The following is a 23,388-nucleotide window of genomic DNA, read 5'->3' on the forward strand; positions in this document are numbered from 1 at the left end:
ACATGTCACACTGTGCCATACAGCAGCTCCCTGTGAGTGCGGCTAAGAACAGATTCTGTTTTACATAGTGGAACTACATTATATACATTTTCAACGACATTACAGTGACAGTGTTTGTGAATTTTTGCTTTTGTGAAATCGTTACCTCACTCTTCCTGATTTGTCATTCTTGGGTCATATCTGTGATAATGCTGACCATTTGCATGTACATACTGTACAGTATGCCAAAAAATTGAATTCCAATCTTGCCAAAATTTTCATCTTCTGTATTTATCAATTTTGTTTGCCATGCTTATTCATTGCAGTCTTACATGCTTGGTTAAATATCTGGAAATAAGAACTAACTATTTTACATACCCAATAAAGATGTTGTTACATGCTTCCCTGTGTCCTGTAATTCATACTGATAAAAGTAAGCATTTTTAACATGGATAGCAAGTTACATTGCTACAGTAGGTCTTCTGTTGTTTTTGTTCGAAAACATATAAAATGCAAATATCTCTTCTGTTTAGGTGTAATATTTCTGTAAATTTAATATATTTTAAGAGTCTCTAATTCAGATAACTTTATCTGAGTTTGCTAGTTATTTTGTTTCAGGTCATTTTGTAATGTTACAATTTTTCGGCAAAGATCTAGGTTTCTGCTTAAACTTTTACAGTTATTATTACAGTTTAACCACAACCGAGGTACTGTTCCTGCTTCCACATGGCAGGGTCTGGGAAGAAAAATTTCTCACTGGACACAACTATGTGAAAGGCAACCAGTAATTTTTTTAACTGGACTATGTAAGTCACTCCTCGTATGTCTGCCACTTTGTGCTACAGTTGTATGCAAAAGTTTAGAAACCCCTGACAATGTCCATGATTTTCATTGATAAATATTTGGGTGTTTGGATCAGCAACTTAATTTTGAGCTATCAACTGATGGACACAGTAATATTTCAGTAGTGAAATGTGGTTTATTGGATTAACAGAAAATGCGCAATATGCATCAAAAACAAAATTAGACAGGTGCATAAATTTGGGCACCCTTGTCATTTTGTTGATTTGTATACCTGTAACTACTTTGCACTGATTAATTGGACCACACAAATGGTTTGGTGAGCTCATTAAGCCTTGAACTCCATAGACAGGTGCATCCCATCATGAGAAAAGGTATTTAAGGTGGCTTATTGCAAGTTGTTGTAATAAGCAACTTTGACTCTCTACTGAAGAGTGGCATGGGGGTCTCAAAACAACTCTCATATAACCTGAAAACAAAGATTGTTCAACATTATGGTTTAGGGGAAGGCTTCAAAAAGTTATTGCAGAGATATAAGCTGAGGAACATAGTGATGAAATGGAAGACTTTTAAGGGGCAGGCCACTTAAAATATTGGAGAAGCAAAGGCAAAGGATGGTGAGAATGGTCGAAAACAGCCCACAGACCACCTTCAAAGACCTACATCAACTTGCTGCAGATAGTGATACTGTGCATCGTTCAACAATTCAGCACACTTTGCACAAGAAGAAGCTGTATGGAAGAGTAATGCGAAAGAAGCCTTTTCTACACACACGCCACAACAGAGTCGCTTGAGGTATGCAAACGCACATTTGGACAAGCCAGCTTCATTTTGGAATAAGGTGCTGTGGACTGATGAAACAAAGATTGAGTTATTTGGTCATAACAAGGGGCGTTATGATAAAATTTGGGCAAGGTTCCATCATGCTGTAGGGCTGTGTGGCCAGTGCCGGTACTGGGAATTTGGTTAAAGTTGAGGGTCACATGGATTCCACTCAATATCAGTAGATTCTTGAGAATAATGTTGAGGAATCAGTCACAAAGTTAAAAGTTAAGCCTGGGCTGGATATTTCAACAAGACAACGACCCAAAACACTGCTCAAAATCTACTTGGGCATTTATGCAGAGGAACAAGTACAATGTTCTGGAATGGCCATCCCAGTCCCCAGACCTGAATGCCATTGAACATCTGTGGGGTGATTTGAAGCGGGCTGTCCATGTTTGGCAACCATCAAACCTAACTAAACTGGAGATGTTTTGTAAGGAGGAATTGTCCAAAATACATTCATCCAGAATCCAGATGCTCATTACAGGCTATAGGAAGCATCTAGAGGCTGTTATTTTTGCTAAAGGAGGCTCTACTAAATATTCATGTGATTTTTCTGTTGTGGTGCCCAAATTTATGCACCTGTCTAATTTTGTTTTGATGCATAGTGTGCATTTTCTGTTAATCCAATAAACCTCATTTCACTACTGAAATATTACTGTATCGTACTGTATCTATCTATTTTTTTTTTAATATTTATAAATGTAAATCATGGACATTGTCAGGGGTTAATGGACAATCACTGGTTGTCCCATATTCTTCCATACCACATCAGATTGTCCAATGGGCTTCTTATAGCTGCCATAATGGCCAGGCTAGAGAAGCATGGACTGAGGATGAAACTCGCAAAGTGTGCTTTCCTTCAAGACTCTGTAGAATACTTGGGGTACAGGATAGATGAGCAAGGTTTGCACCCTACAGAAGAGAAAGTGGAAGCAATCATAAATGCCCCAGCTCTAAGGAATGTCTCAAAGCTAAGGTCATTCTTAGGATTGCTAAATTATTATGGAAAGTTCGTGGCCAACCTTTCAACATTGTTGCACCCTCTGCACCAGCTTTTGCAAGCAGACACAAAATGGAATTGGTCACATAATTGTGAAGAGGCATTTAAAGCCAGCAAACAATGGCTACTGAACAGTAAGTGCCTTGTGCATTATGATCCAGGAAAACCTCTGAGACTTGCTTGTGACGCCTCTCCGTATGGTGTGGGTGCAGTCATTTCACATATCTTACGATCAGGAGAAGAGCAACTAATTGCTTTTGCATCACGGACTCTGACACCTACGGAGTGCAATTATGCTCAAATAAAAAAGAAAGCTTTGGGTATAATTTTTGGTGTAAAGAAATTCCATAAGTATCTATATGGAAGAAAGTTACTGATAGATCACAAACCACTTTTGGCCATATTTGGACCAACATCCGCAGTTCTAACTCTGGCTGCATTACGAATGCAACAATGGGCATTAATTCTCTTGGCCTATGACTATGAGATACAGCATCGTCGTTCCTGTGACCACGCAAATGCAGACGCATTATCCCGTCTTTCAAGCAATCATGGTCCTTCAGAGGAGGAGAAGGAAGGAGTGTTTCTGATTTCTAATGTGGAGGAACTACCGGTCTCAGCAAAAGACATTGCAGAAGAGACCAGTCATGACTATCCTATCCAAGGTTTTGGATCTCACACTAACTGAATAGACTAAGTTTGTACTAAATCCAAATCTCAGACCTTTTTATGAAAGGAAAGATCAGTTGTCTACAGACCAAGGACATGTTCTTTGGGGATCACGGGTTACAGTTGCTTTCCGACTTACATGAGGGACATCCGGGAGTCACTCTAATAAAAGCTCTGGCAAGAAGCTTCCTTTGGTGGCCCGGTTTAGATCATGAGATTGAGACATTTGTGGCTCAGTGTACACCTTGTGAAACTATACTAAATAGACCCCCGGCAGCCCCTCTTCACCCTTGGCCATGGGCCACACCACCATGGGAGAGAATTCATGTTGATTATGCGGAGGCCAACAAGCAGCATTTCCTTGTGGTGATAGACGTCCATTCAAAATGGATTGAAGTCCTGCCCACAAAGCTGCCAACAGCGGAAAAGACTGTAAACCTTCTCAGGAATCTGTTTGCATCGTTTGGCCTGCCGTAAGTTCTGGTTTCCGACAATGGCCCTCAGTTTACAGCGCCTGAGTTTGAGCAATTCCTTAAGGGGAATGGTGTACGGCATATACTATCACCGCTGTACCATCCAGCTTTAAATGGTGCAGCTGAGAGGGCTGTTTAAACCTTTAAGAAGGCATGGATTCGACTGCAATCTCAGTCAGCATCTCCCAATCAGCAGCTCGCCCGTTTCTTGTTCACATACAGGAATACACCACACACTGTCATGGAGCGCACTCCATCAGAGTTGTTTCTGAAACGGCAAACACGCACTCGTCTTTTATTGATTAAGCCTTATGTGTCATATGTTGTATCCAAGCACCAGATCCAACAGCAAAAAGCGCATGATAAGAAATCAAAGTCTCTCCGGACATTCAGTTTGGGGGAGAGGGTGTTGGTACGAGACTTCAGACATCCCAAGAAGCTTTGGATACCTGGCACTATTCTGCAGTGTACAGGACCTCTGACTTACTGTGTGCAAGTAGGCCATCAACAAATTAAAGTGCCCGTCGATCACATGCTACCATCAAGGTCTTCAGAACAGCAGTGTGAAGGCATTTCTGAAGACATGTTGATTGCTTGCCAGTTGGTGGAATGCAGAGAACTGGAACATCTGACCCAGAAGGTCAACCTGATTAAATTCAGGATGCTCAACCTGAATGGCACTATCCACAAAGGCAATGTAAAGCACCACAAAGACTTAATCTTTAGGTTTGAGTTGTAGATAAGTACTAATCAGGAAAACTTAAGTTAAATTTGTTGATCACTTTAAAGTAATGCGTGTGCTTTAGGCTAGACCATATTAAGTTTGGTTTATGTTAGGTTTCAGTCTAAGGAGGGAGGTGTGGTATATTGATGCAACTGTTACATGAATTAGGGTATTTTAATAGCGCGCATGTGCTGTGTGTTGTCTCATTAGCAGACTGGGAAGTAAAAAAAAAGACAGTAAAGACTGCAAATGTTATACCTCCGTCTCTCTCTCTTTCACACTACATTGTGGTTTGACAATTAGACAAAGAGCTCTGCAGATTACCACTGATTTGTTATATTAGTTCTGCAGTCAAAGCAAGTATAAAGCCACATCTCTAAGGCCACTTCAGCTAATTCAGGAAGATTAAGCAAAACTCCAGTCTAATCTATAACCAGGGATTCAATGAGGCAGATGTAAAATTGCTGAATGATCTCAAACGTGCAGTTACTTCCAGGCTTTAATCTGCAGCTTCCCAAAGTCAAGCAGGAACTAGACTTTGCTTAGAAAACCATTCATGGTTGCAAACCAGCTGTCTAGACACCTCCTAACTTTTAGAAACTTGGATGTGTCAGAGTTATTGAATTAGGTTCAAGCATACAAGGATTCCTGGTATAGAGCCCACCCTTGTTCATGCAGTAGGCCAAACGCGAAACAAAGTTACAGATTCTGAGATCTGTGCCAATATAGAATTGTTGCATAATCACGTATTTTGACCAGAAGGGCTACAAATGTAAATTTTTGTCCAACCTCATTTCATTGGTTGTCCCCCCTTGGACCATTTTTGGTAGGTAATAACTAATGCATATCAGGAAGACCACACTAGATACCATATGTTGTTTAAAGATGCTTTGCTCCTTTACCCATCCAGCACATCCAATTTCCAGCATCCTATGATAATTGATACTTAAAAAAATAATGGTAATTTCTTTACCAGTAGGTAGTTTTAATGCTATGTCTGATCGGGAAGTATGTGACATGACGTATCTTACAATAGAAAAAGCAATAATTTTAAAATATTTGTAATTTAATTTACAATTGAATGTTGATCAACATACACATCATCGCAGCATAACATATTTTCCTGAGCTCAACACAAAAATTAACAATGACATCAAAGTTGAATGACATCAGTTACAGCAAAATATGATGTTAACAGCTTGTATAAATTCCCAGTGCTGTGTAAAACTATACCAAAAATTTTATTTATGTAAATGGCTTAAATTTCTTAAAATTCTTACAATACTTTTATGGAAATCCATAAAATTTTTCAATAAAAAAAGAACACAGCTACAAATTTTGATACATGACTACAAAAATACATTAGATTATAACTGCAAAGATAAAAGTAAATATATATATATATATATATATATATATATATATATATATATATATATATATATATATATATATATATAAATTAAACTTTTGATGTGTGCAATTACATGCAGTATATAACTTAATGAAGTTTGTTACAACATTAATACAGTAGATTTTTCTTTTTACAAAACAAACATTTTCTTAAATGTGTCTACACTATTTATTATATTAAAGCAACATATAAATTACAGAAAAACAGTATATACAATTCTTAACTGGGTTGCAAAAAAAGTTAAAACTAGACAATTGGTTAAAAAAAACTGTACAATAATATATTTAAGTATAAAAATGGATAATATGTCATACAACTTACATTTAACAAGTACTTCTACCCTTTCATATGACTGCTTTTTGTTTATTTTGGTATAATAACCCTGGCAATCCTCCCAAAATTTGTTTGCATTACATAGATAAATAATTTTCCCACTAAGTAACCAAATTAAATTTGAACACAATTTAAAAGAGCTGTATTAGTGATGAAGGATGGCAAACTGTAAATTGGTGCAGTTGAAATGAGCTACAGAGATGCCATTAGTAAAGTCAAATGGTTTATCCAAGCACAGCCAATGACCTAGTTCCTGTACATCAGGCAATATGGACAGGCAATTATGATACATTCTTGCTCTCCTGGTAGTGCCCCACTGAGGTAGAAACACTGAGATATTGTCAAACAAATTTGAACAAACTGAACATTATAAAATGATCTTTTTCATACATAATATCTCACATGCATTTCCACATTACGCATTTACCTTTTTTCATTAAATACAGTTAACATGCACTGTCAGTGCCCTGAGTGTGTGCTTTTAATACAGCAGCCCTCTTTTAGTGTTTTATCACATTACCAAGGCTAATCCTTGCCTTTGTGTCTGTAAGAGAAAGGAAAAAAGTGTGCAGTACTATGGCAGAACTGACACCTTAGAACTGATCCAGAGGAATATATATATATATATATATATATATATATATATATATATATATATATATATATATATATATATATATATATATATATATATATATATATATATAGGCAATTAATGTGCACACTTTAATTCCTTTTGGCAGCACATTTGTAGCATGTTTATTATCTTATTATCTTCATTTGTGCATCAGACATGTGCTGATCCAATCTGCTATACACTCTATATGGATAGAAAGAGTGCACCACTTCCATTTAAAATAAAATTGGCCTTTTGTTAGTGCATACATATATTTGTTGGAATCTCAAGGCCTCAATACTTGGGGTAAAGAACCCTCTTAATCTTGCCATCAGCTTTGTTCTTGTCCAGCCATTTGTCACATGGGAAGACAGTAGTCACCCCATTAGCTGTGTTGGTAATCTCAACCCGGTTTAGCAGCCAACCTGGACTGATCCCTGAATTATCATGCTCAATGCAGACTCTAAGCAGCTCGCCCATATCCAACAGCTCTATGCTGAATCGGTCAGTGCGGCCACGTTCAAATAGATTACGTAACTTCTGCCTCAGTTGGCGGCGACCTGAATCACCATTGCTCCCGAAAACCGTGAGAAATACATTGGCATCGGTGCCTGCACCTTTCTCATCACCTGTGATGACAATGAGCTCATATGTGACAGGTACCAGTTTGCACGCCTTGCTGGCAAAACTCTCAATAAACTTTGTGCGCTCAAAGGTCTGGAAGTCATCACGCTTAGATGAGAGGGGAATGAGGGAATTGCAGCGGAAGATGCACCTGGAAATCGAAGGAAGAGTAAGTAAGATTACTTAATAAAATTTACATTCTCATCAGGAATAGCATAAACAACAGGGCTGGCTGGTATAAAAGGTCCAGCACAACGAATCCCTATCATTCTGAGGTAAAAACATACCTTTTAATGCTTTTTGGAATCCACAACCAATTTATCGCTGTTAACAAATATCCTAAGATGAAATTTTGTGGAAACAAGCACAGCAGTGCCACAATCAGAAAAAGATACAGAATGCCACGAAGAAGTGAGGCTGGGGCTGAATTTTGCGTTGCCCAGAGTGTAAACAGCCTATTAGTGTATAAAAAGAAACTAAGGGGACAAATAAAGTATTTGGTATTACCACATTTGGTATTAGGATTAAAAATGACATGAACCCAGTACTTTAAAAAGTACCTATCTGATTTCAGATATATGTGTAATAGTTTGCCCCATGTCATTTTTATTATGGCATTAATAATAACTTGATCCAATGCATTTCCCAGCCCTAACATTTTAATTGTGTCAGTCATACTCATTCTCTGTTCATGGCAGTGCATATTACACTCTGGCTCTTAGTGCTAGTTTTCATTATTGTGTTTATGTAACCATGTGCCTTTTTTTGGTCACATGTCTCTTTATATTGTGCCATATGTAGTCAAACTAGTGGCCTCTTTTAACCCTTTTGGCCAGCAAACATTAATCTATAGCATTATACTATAATATTAAACTAAGTTCATTATTTTGGTCAATACAGTGTCACATTTTCTTCCCAAGCAGGGTAATCACATTCTTTTCACTATATAGGATTTGCGCTAAGCCTGTCCACTTCTTTTAAGTGTAAAACTTACACTTATTAAGCTTACATCTTATTTATGTTTATCATTACATTATCTGTGTAAAGCTGATTTGAGACAATATTCATTGTTAAATGTGCTAAACAAATAAAAATTAAATAAATTGAATTGAATTGAATTGATTTGAATTAAAGAATGTTTGCTAATCTTTACAAAACACTAATGTACTGTGACTTGACCAGTTGTAAGTCAACATGTTTTTTGGGACATACAGTAATTGTCTAATTGCAAGTAAACAGATATTAAATACATATAACTTCTTCAAAATACAAAAAGCAATATTGTAAGGCATGTATGACCATAACTGCAAGATGAAAATAAAATCTTGGCACAAGGTTAAAGTATGTAAATAAGAGTTTTGTGAAATTAAGCAGGCAATTCTTGTCCAGTAACCATTTACAAATGTCCTTGGACATTGGTCAGAGATCACCAACCTGTTGCCAATGCTCTTCTCTGTTATGATGACTTCCTCAACCCTCCAAAAGGCTTCTGATTTGTTTTTTTTGCCATCTCTGGGGATGTGGCCCAGGCAGATACAGACAATGTCACCCAGAATCTTACAGGAAAACTCAAACCGGTCCATGGCACCTCTATAAAGAAACAAGCACCATTTATGAATATAAGCATAGAATAGAATTGAATTTATTTCCCGCACTTGATGATAATTGAAATGATAATAGTGTGCGCACCCCAGACATAAACAATATAGCTGTTTTAATTGTCCAAATCGCTGCATATTTGTACCGTAAAAAGCGTTTCTTTTTAGTGGAGTTCTCCAATGTGAGTTCTTTGGATCGTCCCATTCTTCCCTCCAGAATGATCCAGGCGTTCTCTTTTGTCTCTGCATCATCCGTATCTGCTGTTACTGTGACAACTTCGTACTCTAACATGCAATTGACAGGGTTTAAACCATAAATAACATTGTTCAGATAGTGAAAAACATTTAATATCTGACAAACATTGTGACTGAAGTTTATCCTTGAATAACGCCTCTACTACCTTAAATTTATTTTTGACCCACAGATTGGACACAAATCTGTCACATAGCATTGCGCAAACAAATATTTATATACTTATTTGCCTACTCATTGACAATTACAATAAACTTAGCAGCATGGTTTATAGAAGTAGAAAAACATCCCTGTGGAGAAATTATGTAAAAGCATGGAATTAAAAACTCCACAAAACCTTTAGACTTCCATAAAATAAAAATATATTTTATTTTGCTCAATCTTTTGTTTAGAGAAATTAAACAAACATTTTGGAAATTAGCAATGGGGACAGGCAAACATGCTGTGATAAAAAAAATAATAATAATACATTTATAAATAAATAATTCTGTGATAATATGCATGAGGACATACACTATATGGACAAATGTATTGGGACACCTGGCTTTTTTCAGTCCTGCCTGGTTCTACTCCAAACTTTTACCACAGAGGTACACAATTGTATAGAATGTCTTTGGATGCTGTTCCTTTAAATTTTCCCTTCACTTGAACCAAACCTGGTCCAGCATAGCAATGTCCCTGTGCACAAAGCCAGCTCCATAAAAATATGGTGTACTTGGTTAAAGTGGAAGATCTTGAGTTGCCTGCTATAGAGCTCTGAACTTATTGGTGTGTATATTTGTCTTACTTGTTTTCTCATCAAAGTCCAGCACGTCATTGTTAGCACAGGCCAACTCTCTCATGATCTGCCCATCGTCCTCTTTTTTTGCAAGCCAGCGGTCACAGCGAAAACGAAACTTCTTCCCCATGGTTTCATCGTGAATGTCCACAGATTCCAGATGCCACCCTGGAGCAAGCCCTGTGACAAAACAGATAGATCAGCTGCATACAAGGACAGATACATAGATAAATAGATAAATATGAAAAATAAAATACTGTAAAATGCCATCTGAATATTAATGTGAAAGGAATTTTACCCACAACAGAATGCAATGGGTATAACTATGTCATTGCTGAAACATTCACCTGTGTTGTCATGCCAAACCCGGATTTTTGAGAGTTCACCAAGACTGAGCATGTCTGTAAACTGAAATGTGTCGGTCAAGCTTTGCTCAAACTTGTTAGTGTTCTCACTTTCTTTCAGAGCAAGAGCTCCTGTGTCTCCGTTCTCACCAAAAACAATAATAAATATATTGGCATCCGTCCCTGCACCTAAAACATAACCAATCACATTTCAGATTCTGTTGTCACCCTTAAAACATAAACAATAACAGTTTAGCACAAGGCATTAATATGTGAATGCATCTGATGTAGCATCCATAGACTTGTGTGTATCTGTGGCAAGTCTGGAGTTATGTGTTGCATCACCATGTCTTTGTCACGATACCATATAGATTTGTGTGTAGTTGTATGTAACGTGAAGCTGTCATTAGTGTATGGCTTTGTAGAGTCGTGTACCTGCAAGGTCACTGGTTTTGACGGAAATAATGTATGTCGTGAGTTGCACTACTTCTTCATCGTTAATAATTGCAGGCATCTCACACACAAGGGTACGTTTGGTTCCGTATGTTCGGGACATCCAGTCTTCATACACAAACAAAGCCACCTCATCTGTCTCAAGGTTATGTAGAACAATCTGTACACACACATGAGTTTTGTTCATTTATGCCTAAAGACATATTTACTGATGGGTAACAAATGAACTTAAAAACAGTACAACTGTCTAAAGTGTTGAGACCAGAAGACCTCAAGTGTTTCATACTAAAGGCTCTTTTGTCACACATCTGTATTTTTATTCTGATATGCTCTGTAATCAAGACGGTAGTACACAGACACACCTTATCAAGGAACCAATCATGTCTGCTTCCAGAGCCATCAATGCGAACCCGCATTTTCCTGAGTGGAGCAATGTCCTCAATCTCTAGATTAAATGTGTCAGTCTGACATCTTTCAAACCTGAAACCCAACACCCACACAAAAACACCTCATAACCGTCTCAAATTTTCCTCCATATTCTTTTTTTTGTGCATGTGTTTGTGTGTGTTTCTGTTTGTGTGTGTGTGTGTGTGTGTGTGTGTGTGTGTGTGTGTGTGTGTGTGTGTGTGTGTGTGTGTGTGTGTGTGTGTGTGTGTGTGTGTGTGTACCTGTCTTCTAATTTAGGCAGTGGAATCTCCTCTGACGTGCCATACACGCCAAACAATGTGAGGTAGATCTGTGTGTCTGTGCCACCATGCTGGACATCACCTGTCACCACAGTGACCTCATAGATAACCTACAGAGAAAGAAACATTTTTACTAGGAAGGGCTTAAGAAATTTATGAATAATTAATGTACATGCCATAACATCACAGTACAGACAAAATGTGTGGAAGTAGAGTGTATCACTCTCACTTTTCAAGTAATACCGATTTTTCTTTTTTTAAAACAAAAATGATATATGAAACAGTTTAATATTTTTTTCCAGTCACAAAATAATAGCCTACTAGAATACACTTATAATCTACTAAAGTACACTTATCTTGAATCGATCTCTGCTAAAGACCATTTTTGTCCCTGCTGTTTTTTTTATTTTTTGCCAAAGCATTAAATTAAACAAAATACGATTACACATTGTGGGAATATGATTAAACAGAACAGAGGGGGGTGAGAATCACTGGAAAAGGAAGAACCAGCAGTAAAGGCAGAACAGTGATAAAGAATTGGAGTATGCTCAAACAAAGACTCTTCAGCATATCTAGCAAAAGCAGCTAAGTTCGAGGCAAGAGAAAAACAACACTGCCACCTGATGGCAAATGCACGCAGTCTAATTCAGACACCAGTACAATTAAAAAAACAAGTTAAGATGATGATAAAATTATAGATGTACCTATAAAAGTAGTGTTTGCAAAGGTAGTGTCTCTTATTTTACCAGGAAAATAAGGACAGTTTAAACTAGTAAGAGACACCGTGATCTGCTACATTACCAAACACTCATCACTATTTGTCACCAGTGACTGCTTTAATCTTTTCAAGGTCATGGTTTTAAATCACAAATTTTAATATTATTATTCTTATGAGAATTTAATCCATCTAAACAAATATCACAGGAATACCAAAGCATGTTTGGGTTCTTGCCCAGTGGACTCATACATAGAAATCACCCAGCTACTGAAGGGCATGTTGAAAGAAAAGAAAAGGAAAAAAGATTTTGATGGCAATTCAAGCCACTGGCCTAGCTGTGGCGTCAACTTCTACCCTAGTACTAATATATAAACCTATGATCAAATGATTACATGCTATTTGTAGCAACCATTTTTTTTTTATTCCAGACAAAAAAATGATGCAGCTCCAGATGTGGCAAAGGCTCAACAATGTGAGATAAAGTGTGTGTATATACCTTGCGCGAAATGCTTATAGTGTCCGCATCAATGACATTAAAAACGCGTGCAGTTAAGCCTTCCCCTCGATCTTTGGCCAGCCAGTACTTGCAGGGGAAAACGTACATGACCCCTTTGGTCGGCACAGCAACAGAGAACTGGTCCACAAACCAGCAGCTTTCTGCAGTGGCACCATCATGACCTAACTACACACACACACACACACACACACACACACACACACACACACACACACACACACACACACACACACATGCACACACACACTTTTAAAAAAATTCTTTGTATTTACAGTGAATTCTGAAAATATTTGTGTGTGTTATTTATGTATAATAATAATCACAATGTAATTAAATGATACTAGATTAGTAGACACTAATATGCTCCTTATGTTAAAGTTCAGTTTACTACAGCTATAGCTTATTACATCTAGTGTGATTTATTATTGTTATTGTTATTATTATTATTATTATTATTATTATTATTATTATTATTATTATTATTATTCATGTCATTGAAAAATGGCAACTGACTGTGTGCATGTGTTCTCACCTCCACTTTTTTAATCTCTCCTACATCTCTACCATAACAGGTAAAATATTCAAGTGCTTGCGGTGCGAAGGCACTCTTCCCTTCCAGCTCCAGCCACATAAGCTCGGTCTGCCTCTGTTTTGATCCCTTAACTATGACATAAGCGTGGCTGTTTGTACCTGCGTCACGATCAGAGCCTGTTTTCACTGTCAGGTGATATGGTATTACTACAGACAGACAGACAGACAGACAGACAGACAGACACACACACACACACACACACACACCAACATACATTTAATATAAGACTTGTAATATAACATGGCTGTAAAAAGCACTGCGTGTGCATGTGTGTAAAAGAGAGAGATAGAGAGAGAGAGCGCATCCACCTACATGAAGGTTCCTCCTCTTCCTCCTCCTCTTGATCCTCATCTTCACTGGCTCGCTTTTTGTTCTTTTTATTCATGTTGCTGTCCAGATTGGTCACTTTCCTCATAGGGCAGAATGCACTCTCTCTTTCTCCTGTGAATCCCTACACAACCACAAATTAATACTTAATTTGAATCTGAATTTGTTTATCCTACTGTAATCTGTGAAGAATTTTTTCTTTAAATATGGAAATAAAGAATACCAAATATCTATAAGATGAAAAAAAGTAATATCTTACAAGAGTGCATTCATTATGCAAAGTTTATAATCGGTATCATTCTTAGGCCATCCTAGCCTATTTCTCTTGTGTGATATAAACTTGAGCAAAGAACGGTATTAATCATAGTATTAACACCTAAATTTGTACATACACTTATGCTTTTAGCTATTAATGGTCTATATGCTTTTCTCCTTTGCCCTACTTTCTACTGAATATCCATTGTGCTGACACATTCAGCTGCGCCGGTGCTAATGGGATCAAAGTGGTGCTCCCATTTCCGCTACAACAGCTAACAGCTTAAATAGGCTGAAAGGTACTTCCATTATCAGAAATACTTGCAGCTACCCTTTTGTGATGCCACTCATAATCCACTTTTGACCTGCAGGCTTGCGGTTATTGATCCCAGCAGAATGTATTATGCTAAGACTGACCATGAATCAATACTCATACGGCCAGTCCCTAATTGTGAGATGTAACCCATTTACGTCTTAATTACAAAGAAATGGAAGTATTTATTCATTTGGTGTTTTTTGTGTGGTATTATGTAGTTGAATTTTATAAAAATGTTACCTGGTTTACATTTAATGGTTTACTTTTTTTTTGTGTTTTACATTTTAGGAAGTGGCAACTCTGTTTTCTCCCTGGTAAAAAAGATTTATTCTAGAGGAGGAATTGCAGATGTGTACTAAGTGCTAGCAATAGAGTAGGTTCTGTAAGTTTGGTGTCCTCTACATTTGGACAAGGGCCACGAACCTGAATCTCCAATTATTCATTTATATTTATGATAAATGATGATGTCCTTATCCAGAGCTGCTTTGGGCTCACTATCAATAAATACATCATGCCCCTTGTTCATTATATCATAGAGTACAAATACCCTTAGTCTAAAATTCTGTTGAGAGGAAATAGACAGAAAAGACAAAAATGACACAAATGCTAATTTAAACATTTCTGAAAGGGGCAGATGTTTAGACGTTGTTTGAAACTGCTAGAGACTCAGTTATTCAGACATCAAGGAGAATTTCCTTTTACCACCTAGGTGTTACAACAGAAAAGAGTCTTGAGACATGAGTACCCTGTGGGAACACTTGAGCAGTAGAAGAGAATCGGAGAGAGTGTGGTGTAGTGTGGGGGATGGTAAGTTTTTTTGCTAGGTGTTTGTTTCAAATATGATTAGAGATTCACAGATGGTAAGTATTTTAAAACACGCAAACACAGACACACACACCTTGACATAGAAGACTCTTTCAATGCGCTTGTCTTCCTTCTTACGAGACAGCCAGCGTTCACAATGGAAAAGAAACACTTCATCAGTGTCTGTGTCTACAACCTCCACCTGGTCCAGGTACCAATCAGGACTTAGCATGCTGTTGTCATGACGAATGCAAATCTTGAACACCTCACCAAGGTCCACTGCTTCAATACTAAACGTGTCCACCTGACCAATCAGAGGAGATCCAAAAAGAGTCAATAGATGATCCACCACAATAGCTAGTCCAAAGCAATAATCTTACTATCTTAAGGCAATTGGTACCATGTAACCACATCTTTCATGTGTGAAAGTTTTAATTTGTACTATGTAGCTTATAGCTCCAGTTTGATTTGGGTATCACATGAGAACTTGGTAAAGGCCAGCATTATAATAAAGTTACATAATTAAATGAGTAATAAAATAATAATAATATAATAATAAAGTAGTAATAATGTAGTACTTTCATTTGGTGAAACATTTAGTACAGTAAGAACTTTAAAAAATCATCTTAGCTGTAAAATTTGTCTTTATGTATTACAGATGTACATAAAGTCTGCAGGAACATAGATTCACCAAAACCTTTGGCAACGTGTCAATAACCAGGATGATTTTTACCTCATTTTTACAATATTGGAAACCTACAGAAGAAACTTGATTCATCTCCATTTTCTTGTGAGATCGTTGATATGGTGTGCACAACATTTAAATGACTTTTGAGTGTTTATTTGTTCAATATTGATTATACATGTTAGAAATGTTAAACATGTTGAGTAGTTGCAAATACAGTGCAGTTCTTATGAACACAAATTAAATAATACCTAATTATTTATTTATAAAAAAAGGACTAAATTTATTTTTATGTAAACCATAAAGTGGTTTACATAAAAATTTATGTAGTCCTGTTTATAAATAAATAATTAGTGGGTCCCTTACCGCTCCTCTTTCAAACTTGTTCCTGTTGTTCTCCGACTGGCTGAGTTTACGTTCTCCGGAATCCCCCATGTCTCCATATATAGTGATAAATACATTTGCATCTGTGCCTGCCCCATACACGTCACCCGTGGTCACAGTCACTGAATATATGTGAACTGAACACACATAGACACACTTACAAACACACACAAACACCACCACATCATTTTTGTAACTGTCCAATATTAATAAAGCAAATGACTATGAATTACTGCAATTCTTCTGAAAATAAAATAATAACAAAAGTATATAAAACTATTGAGCATGAATCATAAATACAGTATTTTCAAACATTTACAGCTTATATTGCAAATGTAAAATGTAAATGTCCACAAGATAGCATGTGGTAATATGACCATTAGCAGTGATCTTCCAGCAATCTTTATTTTCCTCTTTTTATAACCAGATGAAGCACTTTTTTTATATATGTTTATATATATATATATATATATATATATATATATATATATATATATATATATATATATATATATATATATATATATATATATATGTATATTATTGAGATGGTTTGTTTGTATATGTGCAGAGGGACATGGGGTATATCGGTAGGAGAATGCTGAGGATGGAGCCACCAGGAAGGAGGAAAAGAGGAAGGCCAAGGAAGAGGTTTATGGATGTGGTGAGGGAAGACATGCAGGTAGTTGGTTTGTAAGAGGCAGATGTAGAGGACAGGGGGGTATGGAGACGGATGATCCGCTGTGGCGACCCCTAATGGCAGAAGCCGAAAGTTTATTGCAAGTTTTGGCCACAAAGCTGTCAACTGCTCATTACTTGGTGGTGGGTGGATTCATTGAATTCACCGGGCATAGGCAGATTTGAGAGAGAATTTAACTCCCAAGGCCAAAAAGACTTTGCACTGAATACAGTCAATGACATTGGATCTGAATGAGCCATGTTTAGTCATCAGATACAGCTGTAGCTGTAGTGGTGATGGAGGGCATAATTTCATAGATAGATTCACGTGATCTTGAATGTGAAAGAAAGCTCATCTCATCTCTGTAGAGATTTGTTTATTTATGGACACAGTGAATAATGTAAATAAACTAGGGCATATACAGTAACCCTAACCTATAGATAGATAGATAGATAGATAGATAGATAGATAGATAGATAGATAGATAGATAGATAGATAGATAGATAGATAGATAGATAGATAGATAGATAGATAGATAGATAGATAGATAGATAGATAGATAGATAGATAGATAGATAGATAGATAGATGTACTGTTGTATATAACATACTCTCTAGTGCATCATCCACTTCGGTCTGAATTGTTTTCAGTGTTCCATCTCGAGACAACTTTTCAATGATGATGTCAGAGGGGACCAGCTCCCGTATCGTTTCACCATCTTCTTCTGAGTATGCTAACCAACTCTTGCAAGGGAAAATAGCAGTTTCCGAGCCCTGCATACACATACACACATATACACAATTACAAATATTTCTGGACAATTGACCATCGCACAAGGAGTCTTTCCCTAAACTTTTTCAGTGGTGGACAGTAATGAAGTACTTGTAATTAGTTATTGTACTTAACATTTAAAGGCAAATATATTTTGTATTTTTACTTAAGTGAAAGTTTAAAGTGAGCACTTTTACTTTTACTTGAGTAATAATTTACCTAGTGTATCTCTACTTTTACTCAAGAACATGGTTTGTGTACTTTGTCCACCACTCAACTGTTGTAGCAACACTGGAATCACACAATTGTGTTGAATGCATTTGTATTGCTGTAGCATTGACATTTAATTAAATTGGATGTAATCGGCTTAACCTGTTCCAGGCATGACACTATCAATGCGCAAATAGGAAGTTTCATGAAAGTATCGCTTATGTTTTATGTATGACATGTTTGGTGTGGAAGAACTCAAGCATTCTACATCTCAACCAGGACCCTGAGTCCTGGGCTCAACCCCATTAAACAGCTTCAGATTGCATTCCATGCCTTTTCATCGAACATTAGTGCCTAACCTTATTAATCCCTACAGCTATGCTCCAAAATATAGTTACAATTCTTGCCAGAGAATTAGATCATATTATCACAAAAAAGTGAGAATGAGAATGTGATGGTCAAGTGTCCACCAACATTTGGCCATGTAATGTATCTGTTTGTAACACTGTAAAATACTGTCCTAAATGCTTGATTGCATCAGATCCGAATTGACTTATATTCCAGTTCAGTCTGAGTACCTTTCCTTTCCTCAGCAGTCTCCTGATCTCCACTCTGTCAAGATGCCAACCCCCGTTTACTCCACGATTATCATGGCCAATCCTGATTTTCTCGATAATGTCACCAATGTCCTCCAGCTGCAGAGCCAAAATTCTTAATACTTTCATTACCATTGCATCCGTCATTAACATAAAGACAAATGGGTCAAAGCCAACTATACTCATTCCTAAATAATAGCTTAAATCTTTTTTTTTTTGCTTAAAAGTATACTGCATAAATTTACATTTTCATATTGAAAAGTTTGTTATAGTCAAGCAAAAACACATGGAACAAGTGCATGTGTGTGTTTTACCTCTACAATGAACATATCCTCAGCGCCTCGTTCAAAATTCATGCACCTTTCTCTCTTGTTGAGGCAGAGAGATTTCTGAGTTGTGCGTATGCCATTCTGCCCATACAGGACAATGAAGACATCAGCATCTGTCCCCGCCGCAAAAATGTCACTTGTGAAGATTCTAATCTCATATGGAACATCTAGTACATGACAGATCAGATAGAATAACACCAATAAGGAGAGGTTCTACATTACTATTGCTATTTTACACACATACATCAGTGGCAGCTGGTGGTTTGAAAAACAGGTGTGTTTTCTCTTTTATCTGTTTCTTCTGTTGTACTGATCAAACAAGACATAAAAATCCAGATGTGTTTGGCAGCTAAGCTGCTAATTAAGTCACTCAAGTTAAATGAAGAAGAAATGTGAATAATCAAACATAATGTGATACCACCATTTCAGTGATTTCAGTTACAAGGACCCCAGTCATCATAAAAGCATTGTGTAAGCAATGCAAAAAATAGTTATATCTCATAATGTTGCCATCTCGTAAATTCATATTTTAATTGGTTACACATTCCAAAAAAATATATTATAATTATTTATTTGGTAAATGAACAAATCAACAAACCAGCTAAATAAATATGGGCTTCAGATAAGGACTAATTTGAATGTCATACATTTTTTATGTTCACTGATTAACAAATTAATCCATAGTGGTAATAATACCTAACATTTATGGTTTTAAGTTTTTGTTATTTACTTGCTATGTCCCTGTTTACTCTGCACAGTCTGCACCCCCTGCTCCTCGTCCATCAATTCCAAGTATTTGCTTTCACTCGCTTAACTTTTCAGTTTTGGATTTCACTACACCAAGGAATGATGACCTCTGCTTTGTGTGCCAAAGTTTCCAGATTAACCCTAAGAAGAAAACTTTTTTTGTGGTTGTGTGTGTGTGTGTGTGTGTGTGTGTGTGTGTGTCTCATACAAGGTGTGTATAATCTCGTCTGTAACTTGTTGTGGTAGAGATCTCTAAAAATGGCCCCATCATCTTCTTTTTTATCAAGCCAGCGGCCACATGGGAAGCACAAACACTGGCCCATAGATGGAGCGTCAATCTCTACCCAGTCCAAAAACCATCCAGGAGAGGTACCTAACACAAACATACAAATTGGCCACGCACACACACACACACACACACACACACACACACACACACACACACACACACACACACACACACACACACATGCATGCACACGTACACTGTAAATAATTGTCTGTAATATTTACACCAAATATGGGGGATTCTATATATAAAAAAAATTAATTATTTGTAAATAAGTTAAAAATTATACCTAAAACTAAACATTTTTCCATAATATCAAAAAGTCAAGTTGAAAAATTGTTTTCATTATTGATGCATATGCATCCACAGGCTGAAATACGCCTTGTTAGCCGAGAGAGGAGTTGTGGTATTGTATGAGGAAGTCAGGTGTGTCAGAGAAGTATGCGATGGTGGTGCAGGACATGTATGTGGACAGTGTGACAGCAGTGAAGTGTGCAGTAGGAACGACAGACTAGTTCAAGGTGGAGGTTGGACTGCATCAAGGATCGGATCTGAGCCCTTTCCTGTTTGCAGTAGTAAAGGACAGGTTGATGGACGAGGTCAGACAGGAGTCTCTGTGGACTATGATGTTTGCAGGTGATTTGTGGTGAGAGTAGTGAGCAGGTTGAGAAGAGCCTGGAGAGCTGGAGGTACGTGCTGGAGAGAAGGGAATGAAAGTCAGTAGGAGTAAGACAGAGTACATGTGTGTGAATAAAAGGGAGGGAGGGCAGTGGAGTGGTGTGGTTGCAGTGAGAAGAGGTGGAGAAGGTGGAGGAGTTCAGGTACCTGGGGTCAACAGTGCAAAGTGATGGAGAGTGTGTTGGAAAAGCAAAGAAAAGTGTGCAGGCAGGGTAGACTGGATGGAGAAGAGTGGTAGGAGTGATTTGTGTTAGAAGGATATCTGCAAGAATAAAAAGAAAAGTTTATAGGACTACGGTTGACCTGCGATGTTGTACGGTTGAGAGACAGTGACATTAACTAAAAGAGAAGAGGTGGAGCTGAAGGTAGCAGAGCTGAACATGCCAAGGTTTTCGTTGAGAGTAACAAGGATGGACAGGATTAGAAATGAGTTTATTAGAGGGACAGTGCATGTAGGACGTTTTGGAGACAAGATGAGGGAGGTGAGATTAAAATGGTTTGGACATGTGCAGAGAAGGGACATAAGGTATATCGGTAGGAGAATGCTGAGGATGGAGGATTCCACCAGGAGGGAAGAAAAGAGGAAGGCCAAGGAGGAGGTTTATGGATGTGGTGAGGGAAGACATGCAGGTAGTTGGTTTGAAAGAAGCAGATGTAGGATACAGGGGGGTATGAAGACGGATGATCGGCTGTGGCGACCCCTAATGGGAGAAGCTGAAAGAAGAAGAAGAAACACACGCATACACTTATGCCAAAAGATTATACAGAAGTTTCAGATATATCTATAATTAAGAAATGTTTTATATACTATATGTTAAAGGTAAGAAGAGAGGGTACTTTTTGTCATTTTTTGGCCTATTTACACAACATATCAGGGCAATTAAAAAATATTTTTTTAAATAAAACAAGTGAATACTGTTTGAGAAAACCGACATACTACAATTACTGATATAAATATGCCCAAGTGTAAATTTAGCAATAATATAATAGTGTAATTCATAAGAGAATATATGACCATGCTTATACTACTGCATAAATGTAAATACATCATAATACACAAGCATAGGAGATGTATCAATATAAAGATCATAAAATAGTAACCTGTTCTTTTACATGTTGTACAGGAGATGTGCAAACAGTTAATCGTTGAACAATTCAAAATAATAAAGGCGTGCACCCATAAAATAAAACCTAATATACTATCTACAAATTGAAATCTTTGTGGGTTAGAGTTAATCAGTTTGGCAAAACAGTTGTACAACTAAATATTAGGCAGTAGTATGTATCGGTGAATGTGTGTGCATGCTTTTGCGTACCTGCATTGTCATGTCCAATACGGATTCTTTTAAGGCTGCCGAGGTCTACTGCCTCTATAGTGAACTCATCGATCATTCCCTTCTCAAACTTGTTCCTATGGTTTTTTGAGGCCTTTAGATTAATGATACCTAATTACACACACATAAATTTTATTCTTAATAATGGCATACTGTTCAATTCCTTTTTATGGTCAACTGTATTTGACTGTAATTCTTTTTGTTATTTTACCTCAAACATCAACTCATACAGAGCTGGTACTTACCTGTGTCATCATTTGTCCCATATAAAACAGTGTAAACATTGGCATCAGTTCCAGCATTCTTTTTATCTCCTGTTTTTATTCTCATGGTGTATGTGGTCGACATGGCTACCAACACATACATGGTGGATAAGGTACAGTTATTCTATACATTGAATGTATAGCTATAATTGAATTATGCCTATTCACAAATATTGACAAGAATAGTAAATAAGGTGTTATATTTGTACATAAATAATATATTCATGCAGAGGATTTAACACGAAAGAACTTAGATACAGTACATCAAAACCTAAATAATACAGGAATCTTTCTTAAAAGGTTGAATCTGTACCAGTAAAAAAAAACAAATGTACATGTCAGAACATGTACAGGAACCTTGAGCTATGAGGTACCAACGGTTCCTACTCTATCACTGTGCAGGCACCAAAATCCTTCATTATTGACCAGTTCCTCCAGGAAATGTTTGTTCTTGTTTATATTAAAAATGAATATATCAATTAATAATTAATTAGCAGTCTGTTCTTCACCTTCTTACTGGCATCAAGGGTCATATGAGGCTAATTAGCCAACAGAGAAAACTATGTTTGTAAAGCTGTCCTGTGATGCTTAGTATGTATTTTTTGATGTTATTGTTTCTTATGTTATTGGCTGACCTTTCTGCTCAAGTCCAAGCTGTGCTGGAGATCCCTGATCAGATTCCTTAGTCATGAATGCCTCATCCACTGGAACTAGCTCACGTGCTAGCTGGCCATCATCTTCATCCACTGCTAGCCATCGTTGACAGGGGAAAAAATACCTAAAACACATTAAAAATATATAGTGTTTAGAATAGGGTTGAGAATGTATATTTATATTTAATCAGTTATAAAAATAAGGGATTTGGGAAAATATTTGGGAGATATTAACTTCATTGGCAGGCCTGTAGTCTACACATTGTACAGTACAACATAGTGCACTATTTTGAGTTTTTGCTAAAAGACCCCAAAGATGTCCTTTTGGTTACAAAAAGTAATATGGTCAGGGCATATAATTATTTGGCTATTGTCAATAGAAGTATCTCCTAAAAACTGTGACTCTTTACTGTCACAAAGCGTGTGTAATTGTGACAGTAAAATTGGATGCCATTGTTTGCATGTGCATTTGTGGAAGCTGAGATTTTCATTGGGAGTGATGAGGATGGACAGAATTAGAAATGAGTTTATAAGACCGTGCATGTGGGACGTTTTAGGGAAAAAAGGGAGAGAGGCTCAATTGAGATGGTTTGGACATGGGCAGAGGAGGGACATGGGGTATATAGGTAGATAGGTAGGTAATTGGTTAATTGGCTGAAAAGAAAGA

The 23,388-nt window shown here is 37.1% G+C and overlaps 1 protein-coding gene across 1 annotated transcript in view; it reads right to left on the reverse strand.

The window, feature by feature from the left end:
• Nucleotides 1-6,968: 6,968 nt before the first annotated feature.
• Nucleotides 6,969-23,388, reverse strand: part of loxhd1a (lipoxygenase homology PLAT domains 1a) — a 39,672-nt gene continuing 23,252 nt past the window's right edge. The window contains exons 23-42 of the mRNA XM_083563876.1: nucleotides 22,704-22,846; nucleotides 22,051-22,155; nucleotides 21,788-21,916; nucleotides 19,713-19,877; nucleotides 18,743-18,924; nucleotides 18,411-18,527; nucleotides 17,462-17,624; nucleotides 16,154-16,308; nucleotides 15,197-15,406; nucleotides 13,713-13,851; nucleotides 13,341-13,546; nucleotides 12,788-12,973; nucleotides 11,556-11,683; nucleotides 11,250-11,367; nucleotides 10,870-11,047; nucleotides 10,438-10,623; nucleotides 10,100-10,270; nucleotides 9,206-9,344; nucleotides 8,896-9,051; nucleotides 6,969-7,612 (exon numbers count right to left, since the gene is read on the reverse strand). Coding sequence (XP_083420002.1) covers nucleotides 7,132-7,612; nucleotides 8,896-9,051; nucleotides 9,206-9,344; nucleotides 10,100-10,270; nucleotides 10,438-10,623; nucleotides 10,870-11,047; nucleotides 11,250-11,367; nucleotides 11,556-11,683; nucleotides 12,788-12,973; nucleotides 13,341-13,546; nucleotides 13,713-13,851; nucleotides 15,197-15,406; nucleotides 16,154-16,308; nucleotides 17,462-17,624; nucleotides 18,411-18,527; nucleotides 18,743-18,924; nucleotides 19,713-19,877; nucleotides 21,788-21,916; nucleotides 22,051-22,155; nucleotides 22,704-22,846 — 3,457 coding nt within the window. The 3' untranslated portion in view covers nucleotides 6,969-7,131. The remainder of the gene's footprint in view (nucleotides 7,613-8,895; nucleotides 9,052-9,205; nucleotides 9,345-10,099; nucleotides 10,271-10,437; nucleotides 10,624-10,869; nucleotides 11,048-11,249; nucleotides 11,368-11,555; nucleotides 11,684-12,787; nucleotides 12,974-13,340; nucleotides 13,547-13,712; nucleotides 13,852-15,196; nucleotides 15,407-16,153; nucleotides 16,309-17,461; nucleotides 17,625-18,410; nucleotides 18,528-18,742; nucleotides 18,925-19,712; nucleotides 19,878-21,787; nucleotides 21,917-22,050; nucleotides 22,156-22,703; nucleotides 22,847-23,388) is intronic.

This window comes from Silurus aristotelis (genome assembly GCF_946808225.1).
Source record: "Silurus aristotelis genome assembly, chromosome: 16".
NCBI classification, from domain to species: domain Eukaryota; kingdom Metazoa; phylum Chordata; class Actinopteri; order Siluriformes; family Siluridae; genus Silurus; species Silurus aristotelis.